Source organism: Prionailurus viverrinus, chromosome C2, assembly GCF_022837055.1.
Source record: "Prionailurus viverrinus isolate Anna chromosome C2, UM_Priviv_1.0, whole genome shotgun sequence".
NCBI classification, from domain to species: domain Eukaryota; kingdom Metazoa; phylum Chordata; class Mammalia; order Carnivora; family Felidae; genus Prionailurus; species Prionailurus viverrinus.
The window spans coordinates 87,360,032-87,374,851 of record NC_062569.1 but is presented as its reverse complement, the minus strand read 5'-3'; the positions used below and the strand labels follow the sequence as shown (position 1 = coordinate 87,374,851).

Genomic DNA, 14,820 nt, shown 5'->3' with positions numbered 1-14,820 from the left:
CCTGATGCGGGGCTTGAACTCCCTGACTGCAAGATCAGGACCTGAGCTGAAGTCAGGCAGATGTCAGTCAGTCAGTCAGTTGGTACAAATGCTTAACCGACTGAGCCACCCAAGCGCCCCTAAACTTTTTTTTAAAGCTTATTTAAGAGTGCGTGCGCATGTATGCATGTGATCCGGGGGTAAAGTGAGAGAGAGACAGAGGGAGAGAATCCCAAGCAGGCTCCGTCCTGTTAGCACAGAGCCTGAGGTGGGGCTCTATCTCACAAACCTCCGATCATGACCTGAGCCGAAATCAAGAGTCGGACACTCAACAATCGACTGAGCTACCCAAGCGCTTCTCTTTTTAAAAAAAAAATTTTTTTGGGGGGGCGCCTGGGTGGCGCAGTCGGTTAAGCATCCGACTTCAGCCAGGTCACGATCTCGCGGTCCGTGAGTTCGAGCCCCACGTCGGGCTCTGGGCTGATGGCTCAGAGCCTGGAGCCTGTTTCCGATTCTGTGTCTCCCTCTCTCTCTGCCCCTCCCCCATTCATGCTCTGTCTCTCTCTGTCCCAAAAATAAATAAAAAACGTTGGAAAAAAAAATAAATAAAAAAAATAAAAATTTTTTTTTAATTTTATTTTTTTAAGACAAAGAGACAGGGAGAGAGAGCAAGTGGGGGAGAGGGGCAGAGAGAGAATCCCAGGCAGGCTCCACACTCAGCTCAGAACCTGAAGCCTACTTTAGATTCCATCCTCCTCTGTCTGCCCCTTCCCCACTTGTGCTCTCTCAGGAAAAAAAAAAATTAAAAAAACAAAACATGTAGAGAAGACAGTGATCCCGGCCATGACGAAAAGGAACTTAACTCTTGACATACTATCTTGGTTTCTATTCTCTACCTCTTCTCTCTCGTCTCTACTTTTATCTTCTGCTTAGTCAGAATTTCTGCTTATTCGTAACTTTGGCTTATTCTTGGTTGTATCAGCACCACAGCCTGGATTACTGCATAATATCCTAAACTGATCTGACCCTGAAGCCCTTTTCTTAGAAACAACAGAGAGTGACTGTCAGCAAAGCCTTCTGGGCTTTATAGAGAACAAGTAAGAACAGGTTTCTTCTTCCAACTTGGTAAGGTTCCTCAAGACATCCTAGGATCTGAATTAACCAATGTCATTTGGTTACACTACACTTGGATTAGATCATATGTGGGCTTCCCTGAGGCAGGAGGCTTGACAAGACAACCAAGATCCTTTCCAGGTAAGTAATCATGTCTGCAATTTTCCTAGTTCTTTGTTACTTAATAACTCTGAGTCTGATTACTTCTCCTCCTCCAAATTTTAATGTCATTTACTACATAAAGTATTACCCAATTATCTTTTGCTCAATGTCTTATAATTTATATAATGGAAGGGTATTATTCAAAATATGACAATAGGCGTTGAGGCAGGCACTTGTTGGGATGAGCACTGGGTGTTGTATGTAAGCCAATTTAACAATAAATTATATTAAAAAATATGACAAACATAAAGAATGACAAAAATGAAGAAACAGGATTTTTTTCAACCTATAAAAAGTTCTGCTGCAGTTTTTCAAATTTTTTATTGGATTTAAAATGTTTTTAAGGGATATACAGATACACAGCTAGTTTGATCAGCTACTAATATATTTTGGTATCCCTTTATTTTTGTACTCAACAGCCAGTTCACCTTTTCTCCATGTTCAATACTTAGTTTTGGTAAAATTTTGCCATGTTCTTCTTCATCTGTTACTAGAGCATGAGTATTTCTACCCTGCTTCATATAAGCTGCTTTTTTAGTTTTCTTCCTGTGGGTAGGTTTTGTAGGGCTCTTCTGTTTTTTTTCAACTTCACTGCTTACATCCCACAACATTATCTTCCCATCATTCCCTCCAGTAAGCAGCATATAGGATTCTGGCAGAAAGCAGACCTGGGATACTCCCAAAGTGTGGCCCTTAAATCCCAGTTCTTGTTCACACTTAACTCCCACCACCCTAAAGATTCGAACCTTACCATCTTCTGCACCACAGCTAAAAATATTGCCACATGATGCTACAGACACAGAGTGGGCTAAAGCAGGGTTTAAAAGCTGACCAGGTGATTGTGGGCTTTCCATCTCTTCTGTTTCATCTTCCTGCAAATTTGTAATCCAGAGTGGCCGTGCTTTCTGAAGGTTCCACAGCATCACCTTTAAATAAGAGGAAGTTATGTAGTCAAACAGAGGCCTAGCCATTTTGCTCAACTATCATGCTTATTCCACTTGTAATAAAGTCATCAAAGTAGTCTGATAATAATTAGTATGATACATTTCTAGCAATATTAAATTTTTAAAAATTCAGCTGGCACCACAATGTGCCAGTGGAAAAACTCAGACGCCAATGTACAATAAGGTAGAAAACAAGATCCTGAATAACTTGGGATTAACAAACCCATCAAACTGTATGTAATCCACATTCTTCAGCAGTTGCATTTCTTTAAGTCACTGTACCCTCATCTCTACAAGTAAAATAGAACATTATAAAACTTATTAATTTTAGTCTATGCTGGCTGCAAGTCAGAAAGCCTGTCAACTAAATAAATGAAATCTGGATTATCACTGAAATGATTTGTATCTGGGATGCTTTCTCTTTCCTTTCATACAACCTAAAGTACCCATTTTAGAGGCTTACCTCAAGTTCCTGTCCCTCTAGGAAGGCTTTCCTAAATATTCCAGCCCACTTCTCTCTTGCCTGTATTTAATTTCTATGCTATTAATTAACATATACTATTAGCTTGTCAGTTTCTTGAGACTTAATTCACCTTAAACATTTTTTTGTAAATTTTAAGTAGGCTCCACGCCCAACATGGGGATTGGACTCACAACCCTGAGATCAAGAATCATGTGCTCTACCAACTAAACCAGCCAGGCATCCTGAGATTTAATTCATCTTTGCTTAATACCTGGAAAGAGCAAAAATTCCATACCTATCTGTTGATTAATTTGACATCCTGGCATATGTGGGTTTTTTTGTTGTTCCCTACAATGATTTTGGACCTACTAAATTGATTTAAATGAAATGCTAATTAAAACCTGTTTAAAACAAAAAACTTTGTGAATTGATTTTACTCTATAATCTAGTGATTCATTTTCTTCCCACAGCAACCAATTTGAAAAGGAAAATATTCTTCATACTTTCAGAGAATAGACAGCTTTATTTTACCATCTAGTATTATCCCTTAATTATTACTCACGATTTAAAATAGACACTAGAATAAGCATGGTTCAGCAAAAGCACAGATCTGAACTGACAAGATTACTGCTGATGAATATTAAGGATTTGGTTTTCTATTGAAGGTAACTGCCCTCAACTCAGCCTCTGAAAGAAGTGACCTCTAATACATTCTGCTTCTATCAAGAAAAGCACTGAAAACTCTTTTAGATTGGATTTATAACATTTTACTAAGTGGCCAGCAGTTGCTATTTGGCTGAAGCTAAAATATTAACAAATTAAAATAAATTAAAGTAAAATAAAGAAATACCAGAAAATGTAACAAAGATGTGATATGGACGTGATATGGAAACAAATCCCTTAAAAAAAAATCTGAACACAAGGCAAATGGCACATTCCAGAATCTGCTAACTTAACTGTCTTGGCAGGTATCCCCAAGTCTTTCTTGCACTACTGTGCATGATGCCTAGATTATATTTTCTGCCCTCTTAAGACATGAACTATACTCAAAGTATTTTCAGCAGCTTAAACATTTTTGTATTTACTGAAATCTAAATGTGTTAACAGCCATCCCAGATTCTACCAATCCAAGAATAATTTTCAAGTATTGAAGATTTCCAGACTGTTCCTTTCTGGACATTCTCTATACTACTTTACTCTTCCTAACCGCCAAAGATTCCAAGGTGTTTTACAGTTTCTCAACCACCTGGTTCAAGTGGTGTCACTCAAAGCAGGAAAGCAAGAGATACTAATAGAAAAGAACACAAGAGTCTAGGGGTTATGGTCCTACAAAACGTCAGAGGGGGGAGAAAGTGGACAACTGGCAAATGTTCAGAAGTGAATGCAATCACATCAAAGTGACCCTGCTCACAAATTCCTCCCCCTACAAAAACATTTCTTTCCACAGAAAAGATTCATTTTTAAGGGAAAAAAAAAGCCTTCCTGCCATCCTGATCCTTAAGTATTTGTACTAGTGATCCTTCAAACTCCAGAAAAAACAATAAACCTTTTGAACCATTTATTTTCAGATGTGGAAATGAGGGGCAAAAAATCAATGTGTAGGCCACAGAAATATATGATGGTCTCAAATTTCCAAAGGTCTTTACAAGAGAAAACTGTATCTGAGTGGTGGCTACACATGTATTTAATGTTCTTCTTATACTTTATACATATATTATAAATATTTTGTAGCTATTTAATAAAAAATTAAGCAGTCTAGGAGCTCCTGGGTGGCTCAGTCAGTCGAGTTTCTGACTCTTGATTTTGGCTTAGGTCATGATCCCAAGGTCTTGGGATCCGTGCTGTTTGCATGGAGCCTGCTTAAGATTCTCTCTTTCCCCCTCTGCCACTCTCCTGCATTTGCACTCTCTCTAAAAAAAAAAAAATTAAGCAGTCTCAAATGTCTTAATAAATCAATTTAAGTTCCCTGCCACTCTAAGTGTGCTTTGCCTAATTATTTAAACCGATGTAAATCAAAGAGTATAATTTTTATGATTTCTGTAATAACAAAGATAGGTACATTGAATATATCTCCTGTGTGTGGCAATAATTCAATTCCTGCCTTGAGGTAAAATGTGTTTGTTCAGAGAGAAAGAGCTCTCAAAATTAACCTTATAACAATTCCATTCCACTTTTATGTCTACAATCTTGGACTCCTTCAGATTAGCTATTCTTAAAGTTTAGAATAACATCAGATAACCAGGTTTTAAGAAGTAAAGTGTTAGACACAACTTGAGCGGAAGAAATGCTTAACTGACTGAGCCACTCAGGCACTCCAAGGAAAGTAATTTCTTAAAAGTTCTGTGTGCTGTCTTACCACTGTTAAATCACAACCCAATGCAGAAATTAATCTACAGTGAATATTTAGGTCTTGGCAGTCAAGTCAAATAAGCAATTACCTAAGCCTCCTTTTCACAAAATACTTAGGGTGTTCTATATTGCTCTCTAGCAGTTGCCTGCCACTAGAACTTCTCTCCCAGAACTGACGGCAAAATAAATTCTAGATGCCCATTTCTTATCTAATCTGAGAAGTATATAGGTCATTTTTGCACACCTAATTGTTTACTGCCATGCCTAGTATATTAATGAACCAGAGATTGGAAACTGGTACAGCTTAGGGTTGAAAGAATGACTAGTCAAAGAGACACTGTACAATCTGCCTACTCAACACAGATATCCACCTGGATGTGTAGGTCGTGTGTGTGTGTGTGTGTGTGTGTGTGTGTGTGTGTGTGTGTAGGTCTTTCTGTATAACCAAAATAGGCAGATTATCACCATGAGGGTAGAAAATGTAGGTTTGGGGCGCCTGGGTGGCGCAGTCGGTTAAGCCTCCGACTTCAGCCAGGTCACGATCTCGCGGTCCGTGAGTTTGAGCCCCGCGTCAGGCTCTGGGCTGATGGCTCAGAGCCTGGAGCCTGTTTCCGATTCTGTGTCTCCCTCTCTCTCTGCCCCTCCCCCGTTCATGCTCTGTCTCTCTCTGTCCCAAAAATAAATAAACGTTGAAATAAAAATTAAAAAAAAAAAAAAAAAGAAAAGAAAATGTAGGTTTGTAAGGGCTTGGTCAAGACATAGATGTGGATAAAGAGTTTATAGGTTGTAGGGTCACTGTGCCCCTCAAATGCAGAATGATTCCCAACAGAGGAACTATAGACATTTTTGGTAAGACAATTCTTTATTGTTTAGGGACTGTCCCAGTGCTGCTGGCCATCCACTGATCCTGCCTACTAACTACCAGTAGCTTGGGGGAGGGTAATGGCAGTCATTGTGGAAACAACAAAACCCAGCCTCGTTTATTTCTAACTTATGAGGGGGTGTAGTGGGTAGAGAAGGGAGTGGTAAAGACTGCTGGCCAAAAAGGTAGAAAGATAAAGCCTTTGATGATATTAATGGAATCACAAAGTCTTGGAAGATATTGTACACAGTAAAGAATATAGACTAGGGCACATGGGTGGCTCAGTTGATTAAGTATCCACCTCTTGATCTCAGCTTACGTCACAATCTAATGGTTCGTGGGGTCGAGCTGTGGATAGGGCTCTGTGCAGACACCGTGGAACCTGCTTGGGATTCTCTTTCTCCCTCCCTCTCTGACCCTCCTCCACATACTCTCTTCCGCAAAATAAATAAATAAACATTAAAAAAAAGAATAAACACTTATAACTGTGCAGGACACACGTCATTAATAAACAATGGTTCTTTTTCTAGAAGTCGCCTGTTTGCAAACCAAGAACCTTTTCTAACACATTGCTGATGATCTCCTGCTTGAGATCTCCTGTTTGTGATACCTCTGGTGTCACAGAAAAAAAATACAGCCTTTGGAGCCAGAGAGACTCAAGTCCGAATCTCAATTCAGGCAGCTATATGGATACTTAATTTGAACCTCAGTCTCATTTCTTTTCTTTTTTTAAAAAAATTTTTTTTTTCAACGTTTATTTATTTTTGGGACAGAGAGAGACAGAGCATGAACGGGGGAGGGGCAGAGAGAGAGGGAGACACAGAATCGGAAACAGGCTCCAGGCTCTGAGCCATCAGCCCAGAGCCCGACGCGGGGCTCGAACTCACGGACCGCGAGATCGTGACCTGGCTGAAGTCGGACGCTTAACCGACTGCGCCACCCAGGCGCCCCCTCAGTCTCATTTCTAAAAAAGTAACAGTAATTATCAGGGTATGAGTTGAATGAAAACTAATATGTAAAGCACTGGCAAGTAGTAAGTGCTTATCAAAGAGAAACCATGATTATTCTCACTCCAGTGATACATTTATTTTTAACTAGGCTTCATGCCCAGCATGGAGGCCAACATGGGGCTTAAACTCACAACCCTGAGATCAAGACCTGAGCTGAGATCAAGAGTTGAGTTGGACACTTACCTGACTGAGCCACCCAGGCACCCCTACAAGATTTACTTTTAAGAGGAAGTACATCTGGGGTGTCTGGGTGGCTCAGTTGGTTGAGCATCCGACTTCAGCTCAGGTCATGATCTCGCAGTTTGTGAGTTCGAGCCCCACATTGGGCTCTGTGCTGACATCTCAGAGCCTGGAGCCTCTTCAGATTCTGTGTCTCCTTCTATGCCCCTTCCCCACTCATGCTCTGTCTCTCAAAAATGAATAAACGTTAAAAAAAAAAAATTAAGAGGAAGTACATCTGCTATGGGAAAGTTCAAGCTATCTGAAAGCTTTCTTTTATTAAACCAAACCAAAGTCTGCTTCCCCATGACTTCTATTACCACTAGCACATTCCACTTTTCCCCCTCATGAAAACTAAGAATTAAACAGTTCCATTTCCAGGGCGCATGGATGGCTGAGTCAGTTAAGCATCTGACTCTTGGTTTCAGCTCAGGTCATGATCTCACAGTTCATGGGTTAGAGCCCTGCATTGGGCTCCATGCTGACAGTGTGGAGCCTGCTCGGGATTCTCTCCCCCCTCCCCAGTTCATGCTCTTTCTAATAAATAGATAAATAAAAAAATAAACAAACACTTCCATTTTACCCACATAACGGGGTTTCTTGCTATATCCACTCTTCTGACAGACTTCCTCTGAATTTGGTCTAATTTGTGATGTGATGTTCCTTTTAAAACTTACTCAAGGCAATGCTCTGATCTTGGTCACCAATATACAATAATTCAATTAATACACCACAGAATTTTAAAGTAAGAACAACAAGAGATTCTCTCTCTCTCTCTCTCTCTCTCTCTCTCCTTTTAGAAAAAATAGAATTTGTAGAGAGCGGGCGATAGTCTTCAGCATGCTCCTTTGTTTAAAAAGATGTTTAGAATCAAATATTTGAATTCTCAGGTTTTATGACTGTCTTAAGCACAGAGAAAGGAAGGCTAAAGGATAAATGATTACTTTATGAATAAAATCTACTTGGCTTTGTCAAGTTAGCATTAAACATGCAGAAATAAAGCTCATGCTTTATACACAGATAAGACACGTTAGAGAACAGAAAATGCAAAAATATATTTAGCCTGGTCAGTAATTTGATCGTTACCAAACCCATTAAAAATTACCCAAGTACTCTCTGCAAAATATTCATTACCTGCATATCCAGTCCACATGACACCAGGCTCTGAGGTCTTTGAGGCCGAAAAGCTACAGAAGAACAGATATTGGAATGTCTCTTCAGTGATCTGCTAACTTTCTTATTTTCCAGATCTAGGATTTTGATTGCTCCGGAGTCATCAGCAGAAGCCAGCAGGTTTTCAGTTTCATTCAATGAGAGACAATTGATCTCTTCTTCATTCACATGAAAATGGTCCAAGGAACCTTTGAGTGACCGGACATCCAGTAAGCTAATGGTTTCTCCATGTGAAGCATAGAGCTTAGTGGGGCAGGAGGGAGAGAATAAGACACTGGTAACATCATCAGCCCCTTGGAAGCGTTTATGTCCTAATGGAGTCCCATCTTCACCCCAAACCATAAGATCACCACCCTCTGCTCCAGAAGCGACTAGGCCTTCTTGACTTGCATTCAGGCAGAGAATAGGTGAAGAATGTCCACCAGTCCACTTGACTGCCATTATGGCCCAGAAGACACTGTGGAGAGGGGGAAAAACTATAATCTCTTATTTAAGAACTTGACAGGAGGAGACAAATACAATATGCAGTATTTCACTTAAATATTTAAAAAGACATCTAAAAAACCTTAATTTAAAAAAAGGGCATTTGAAGATCAAGTCTACAAAAGTTTAGTTGCACACAGGATTGGGTACACCTGGCTGGCACATGCCTAAATGGACTTTCTATGCTATCAGGGACCCAGGCAAACCTTTTCCTCTAGCATCTGATATGAGGTTCACATTAGAATATCATATATTTAAATTAGTAAAAATTCTTTTTAAAAGAGAGATGCTTGGGGCACCTGGATGGCTCGGTCGGTTAAGCATCCGATTCTTGATTTCAGCTCAGGTCATGATCTCATGGTTTGTGAGTTTGAGCCCCACATCCGGCTCTGTGCTGACAGTGTGGAGCCTGCTTGGGTTCTCTCTCTCTCCTCCCCCATCTCTGCCCCTCCCCCCCCAAAACAAAACAAACAAACTTTAGGGGCATCTGGGTGGCTCGGTTGAGTGTCCGCCTTCAGCTCAAGTCATGATCTCAGTTTGTGGGTTCAAGGCCCGCATCAGGCTCTGTACCGACAGCTCAGAGCCTTAAGCCTGCTTCAGATTTTGTGTCTCCCTCTCTCTCTCTTCCCCTCCCCCACTCGTGCTCTCTCTCTCTCTCAAAATAAACGTTAAAAATAATTAAAAATAAATAAACTTAAAAAAATAAAAAATAAAAGAGAGCTGTTCAATTATCAAGTTATATCTTTTATATGAATAATGTTTTAGAGAATGAGCTCTGGAGCTAGACTCTCTGAGTTTGAATAGCTCTACTACCTATTATTAGCTGGGTGACTTTGGTCAAGTTACTGAACCTCTCTGTGATTCATTTTCCTTCTCTATAAAACGGGGGTAATAAAAATAACAGCACCATTTCACAGGATCATAGCAAAATAATATGTGTAAAGCACATATAAGTGTCTGGTACATAATGACGGCTCAACAAATACTACCATGATCACTTTTCCTATTAAAAAAAAAATATTTTAATGCAATCTCTACACCCAACATGGGGCTCTAACTCATAAACCCAAGATCAAGAGTCACATGCTCCACTGACTGAACCAGCCAGGCACCCCTCACTTCTCCTATTTTTATTAGGCTGGTCAAAGTGGTATCATGTATCTACATCAATGGTCCTCAAAGTATGGCCTCCGGACCAGCAGCTTCAGCATAAACTAGGAACTTAGAAATATAAATTGCCCAATACTACCCTAGAGAATCAGAAATGCTGGGGTTGGGGCCTAGCCATTTGACAATAGTTTAAAAAAAATTTTTTTAACATTTATTCATTTTTTGAGAGACAGAGTGTGAGCAGGGGAGGGACAGAGAGGGAGACACAGAATCCAAAACAGGTTCCAGGCTCTGAGCTGTCAGTACAAACCCGGAAACAGGGCTTGAACTCAAGAACTGTGAGATCATGACCTAAGCCGAAGTCAGATGCTTGACTGAGCCACTCAGACACCCAACCACTTGTTAACAGTTTTTAACTTGTTAGGATTCTCTGAAAGTACAGAAAATGATGAAAAGCCATAAATAATTCATTATATTCATAAAAGCATTCATTAATGCTTTTAAAGTACTTGGGTATTTTTAAGTTTATTTATTTAAGAAATCTCTACACCCAACATGGGGCTCAAACTCACAACCCTGAGATCAAGAGTCACATGTTCTATTGACTGAGCCAGCCAGATGCCCTGTACTCATGTATTTTTAATTACTTTATCACCCACTTAACACTTAACAGCAGTACTTATGTGCGAAATTGAGATTCCTGATACACTAGGCATCCCAGATTTATATAATGAAACTGTCATATAATACCACCCTGCCTTAACTGCCTGTTGGATAAAGCAAAAAAAGGAAATCAGGGCAATTTATGTAACTCTAAATGGTTAGAGAAAAGAAAGCAAACAAACCTACCGGGAGAATTTATCTAGTGAGAAATTGCCATTGCTGCTTTCATATTTTCAGATATGAAACCTGAATTTAGTCCAATAGCACAGAGATAAATTTCCTAATATTGTTCTGAAAAATGATTTAAAATAATCTGGCAATCTGCCCGAAGTTTCTATTCCTGACACAAAGCTTATTTCCTCCCATTTTTAGACACTCGCACATACACAAAATCATTAACTAGACTGCAAAAAAATCACTAATCTTTTAGTAATCAAAGTAACGGGGGGGGGGGGTAACAGAAACACGGTCACATAAACAGATATAGCAATTTTCATAAAGATGACAAAATAGGAAAGACAAAAAGATTTATTTAAAAAAAACATTTATTTCAGCAGAAGCACTGAATTAGTATACAGACGAAACTAAAGACTGAAGTAAATAAGTTTTAAAGGAGAGGTTTGGAGAGGAAATGACTCAGAAAGAGGTAAAGACAGGGAACTCGGGTAGTTTGATTTTTGCTGACAAGTAATGAAATAGTAGTTAAATAATTTTCTACCATAAAAAAGGCTTTTGCCAAATGTTCCAGATAAAGGAAGAAAAAAGTACACTTAGCACAATTTGAAATAAATGTTATTAACGTTATTTAGGCTTAGGGACTGTCATCTGTGGTGACTGACTTATCACGTTAACATAGATAAAATGCTACCTTAAAATATGAAGTTTGTATTAACCATTGAAAAGACCAGTAGAGTTACAAATAATTTTAACTTTTTTCTTTAGAGAATTGATCGATTATTTCCCACGTTAGTTTTAATTTTTCTACAGTGAATCCACTTTAAAGTCCGGGGAAGTCTGCCCTCTACAGCTTTAGGATTTTGTGTGCATGTGTTTTTGAATTCCTACTGGGATTTTAAGTTTTCTCTAAGACAAGAATGAGGCAAGGTTTCTAGTACTTCTGTTTTCCCATCACATATCTACTCACAGGTGACCTAAGTAAATGCCGACTGGTGAAGTTTTCGCAGGTTTTCTGCCTAATATGATTTTTTTCTGGAAAAGACTCATTAAAGACACACGTGGTTAAGCTCACCCCAAAGTGTGAGAAATTAGGCAATAAATGGATTTTGAGCTTAAAGGAACTATTACAGACAATACAGCTCCTGTAAATTTTTCCATAATGGAACCAGTGTCTATTGATCTCACAAAACCAAGGTCAGCCCTACCTTAACCTCTACGCACCAGTGTAAAATACAAATTAAACTTCTAATCTCTACATCACATGAATAATATTTACTGATCACCAAGCTAGTCAGAAAAATAAAAATAAAGACCTATTATGGAGAATGTTAAGAAAAATAGTTGAAGGGCTCCTGGGTGGCTCAGTCAGCTAAGCATCTAAGTTTGGATCAGGTCATGATCTCAGAGTCATGAGTTCAAGCCCCACATTGGGCTCTCTGTTATCAGCACAGATCCTCTGTCCCTCTCCTCTCTCTGCCCTTCCCCCGCTTGTGTGCTTTCTCTCAAAAATAAGTAAACATTAAAAAAATAAAATTAAAGCAAGAAAAACTGTTGGGAAAGTCCCAGAAATGTACTATACATTGAAGCTTTTCAACTTATGCAGGGTATTGATCACGGGAGTCAACCAGAACCCCTGGGATCACTTGTTTACGTAGTCTACAAAATTAAAATTATTTGTTCTCTTATTTGAAACATACCCAAAGGCCACTATCAAAAAGTATTAAACAACAGGGGTGCCAGTATTAAACATCTGGGCGCAGATGGTTGAGCACCTGACTTTTGATTTCAGCTCAGGTTATGCTATCATGGTTTCTGAATTTGAGCCCCACATTGGGCATTGGGCTCTGTGCTCTCGGTGCGGGGCCTGCTTGGGATTCTCTCTCCTTCTCTCTTTGCTCCTCCCCAACTTGTGCACTCTCTCTCTCTCAAAATAAATAAATAAACTTAAAAAAAAAAAAAACGTATCAAACAACAGATTGCTGTGGTATAAGGCTGTGGCAAAAAAATGTAATTAAATCTGAGTTAAATCAAAACAATCTTTCAGAAATGAGCTGTCAGGCCACTGTTTCTTGTTTTTCCTTACTGGGACAGCAAAGCCTACAAGAAATAGGTAGGAGCCATTATCTCCTTGTTCAGGTTATCAGGTCAACAAGCTTCTCTTCTCATAGGTAATGTCTAAAGCAATTTATCATAGCCTATTGTGCATTACTCTAATTAGATAATAGTTTCTTTTAACAACTAATGAAATCATGGAGTCGGCAAGGAAAGGTGGGGTATCTTGAGAACATTTTTAGAAAGGGTGGAAGGTGAAGATGGAAGTTCTGAACAGTCAGAAGGCAGGACGGTACTAAATATGGGGGAGGGGCAAGGTCAGGAGGATGATTTGTAGAAAGAAAAGGACCCAGTCATAAAATCTTTTCCTACTTTGAAATTCTGCCTGGGGCACTTGAAGGGGTACTTGCCACAAAGTCAGCTCACTGACTGGGCTGTATTAGCACCAGAATTATCTCATCAGATCCTTCAAAGGCGCCACCTCACCTACACTGTGACAGACAGAATAAATGTCAAAGTCTTTAATAACTGAATGATATCTAAATACTGCTCCAGTTATATTTCCATGTGCCCACACGTCCTTTTCAAGTGTCTGTGACTTCAAAGCTGTTGATTCTGCCTGGTTCTTTGTCCCCTTCTCAGATGGACCAAACTCTACTTATCTTTGAAGAATAAAAAAAAAAAAAAAAAATTAAAGTGCCTTCCCAAACAAAACTCTGACCTCCTTGGGAGGGGACATCTTGTATGTCCCATAGATGAAAGTTGAAAAATGAATAATGAATAAAACTCCCTAGTCTGAGATTACACTACCATTCAAACAATATGAGGTAGTCACTATCAGTATAATAAGTATAGGTCAATTTTTTTTCACATGTTTGGGTTTTCCAAAGTTGGTCCTGATGTGGAGAAGCTGGATAGCAACCAAAATGATTGAAAGGCTGTGGCATTAGCACTAGTTAGTAAAGAATCTGGGATGTTAAACTGGGAGGAAAAAAACATTTGGGAAGAAGGGACTAGCAAATAATAAACACCATTTACCAGAGAGTAGAGAAGGTAGTTGCTGTTCGTTTTTAATGGAGAATTAGAAATGTTTTATACACAGAGGGAACTACTGAAAAGATTTCTTACCACATAAAGGCAAGACAGTGGAGTTGACTACTAAGGGAATCTGTGAGTCTTATAATAATTACCCCAGAGTTGTTTTGATAATTATATAAAACTCGAATCAAAGACCTGGCACAATGCCTTGTTCACATGATGGTTATTATTTTCTCTCACTAAGCATTCTTTAAAGGCTGTCAGAAAACTTTTGGCCACCTAGGAAAATGCAATATAACCAAATAATGCTTAAATTCTTTCTCTTCCAAGAAGCCATCTATAATTACAGCCTCCACATCATTCTCCCTATTGGAATGTCTAATTATATAAAAACACGCTGCCTGGATCCGCCTACTAATCGGGTTAGCAGGAAAAACTGGGAAAGGCTACATTTTGTCCAAAGAAAGGAGGACTTAATCAGCGATTACTCGACACTTTCAGGCTATCGAAACATTTGGGCGGGGGTTGGGGGAGGTGGTGCGGGGATTCAAATATGATGACCTTACTTTCCAAATACACGCTAGGACTCAGGTTTTGATAAGTGCCAGTACCAACAAAGGACAAAAGGGCTTGACCAGGAGAAGACGACCTCAGACGCCGAAGGTAAAGAAAGAAGATCCAACTTAAGTAGAAGGTGGCGGAGCTAGGACTCGGCTAGCAAGGAACTGGAAATTTCATGCGTTAGAGTGGAGTCTGAAGCAGGGACCTGACACAGGAAAACCTCACAGGGAAAGGGGCCCAGGAAAGCAGACGCGAGACCACTAGACCAAAAAAAGGAAAAGACACCGAGGAACAGCCACAAAGCCACAGATGCCAGCCTCATACCTGCGCTTCCCGCTTTCCTCCTCGGCGCCTCGTGATGACCTCACCTGTGGGCGCCCAATCCCATCTAGCGCTGGGCGCGGGGCGCCTCAGCCAAACAGTCACATCCGGGGCCGAGAGGAACCGCGAGCGAGCTGGGCG

The 14,820-nt window shown here is 39.8% G+C and overlaps 1 protein-coding gene across 1 annotated transcript; it reads right to left on the bottom strand.

Annotated features, from left to right (window-relative positions):
• Window positions 1–1,558: 1,558 nt before the first annotated feature.
• On the bottom strand, window positions 1,559–14,773 carry WDR53 (WD repeat domain 53). The gene is made up of 3 exons (XM_047876157.1): window positions 14,683–14,773; window positions 8,236–8,731; window positions 1,559–2,180 (listed from the first exon to the last, which is right to left on the bottom strand). The coding sequence occupies exons 2-3, from the start codon at window positions 8,713–8,715 to the stop codon at window positions 1,584–1,586; spliced, it is 1,077 nt and encodes a 358-aa protein (XP_047732113.1). The 5' UTR covers window positions 8,716–8,731; window positions 14,683–14,773; the 3' UTR covers window positions 1,559–1,583.
• Window positions 14,774–14,820: the final 47 nt, after the last annotated feature.

Excerpts from the sequence above, each read along its gene's own strand:
- WDR53 (XM_047876157.1), bottom strand. The coding sequence starts at position 8,715 with ATGGCAGTCAAGTGGACTGGTGGACATTCTTCACCTATTCTCTGCCTG. Across the intron at positions 2,181-8,235 it reads CATGTGGACTGGATATGCAG|GTGATGCTGTGGAACCTTCA; the intron begins GTAATGAATATT and ends TCTTATTTAAAG.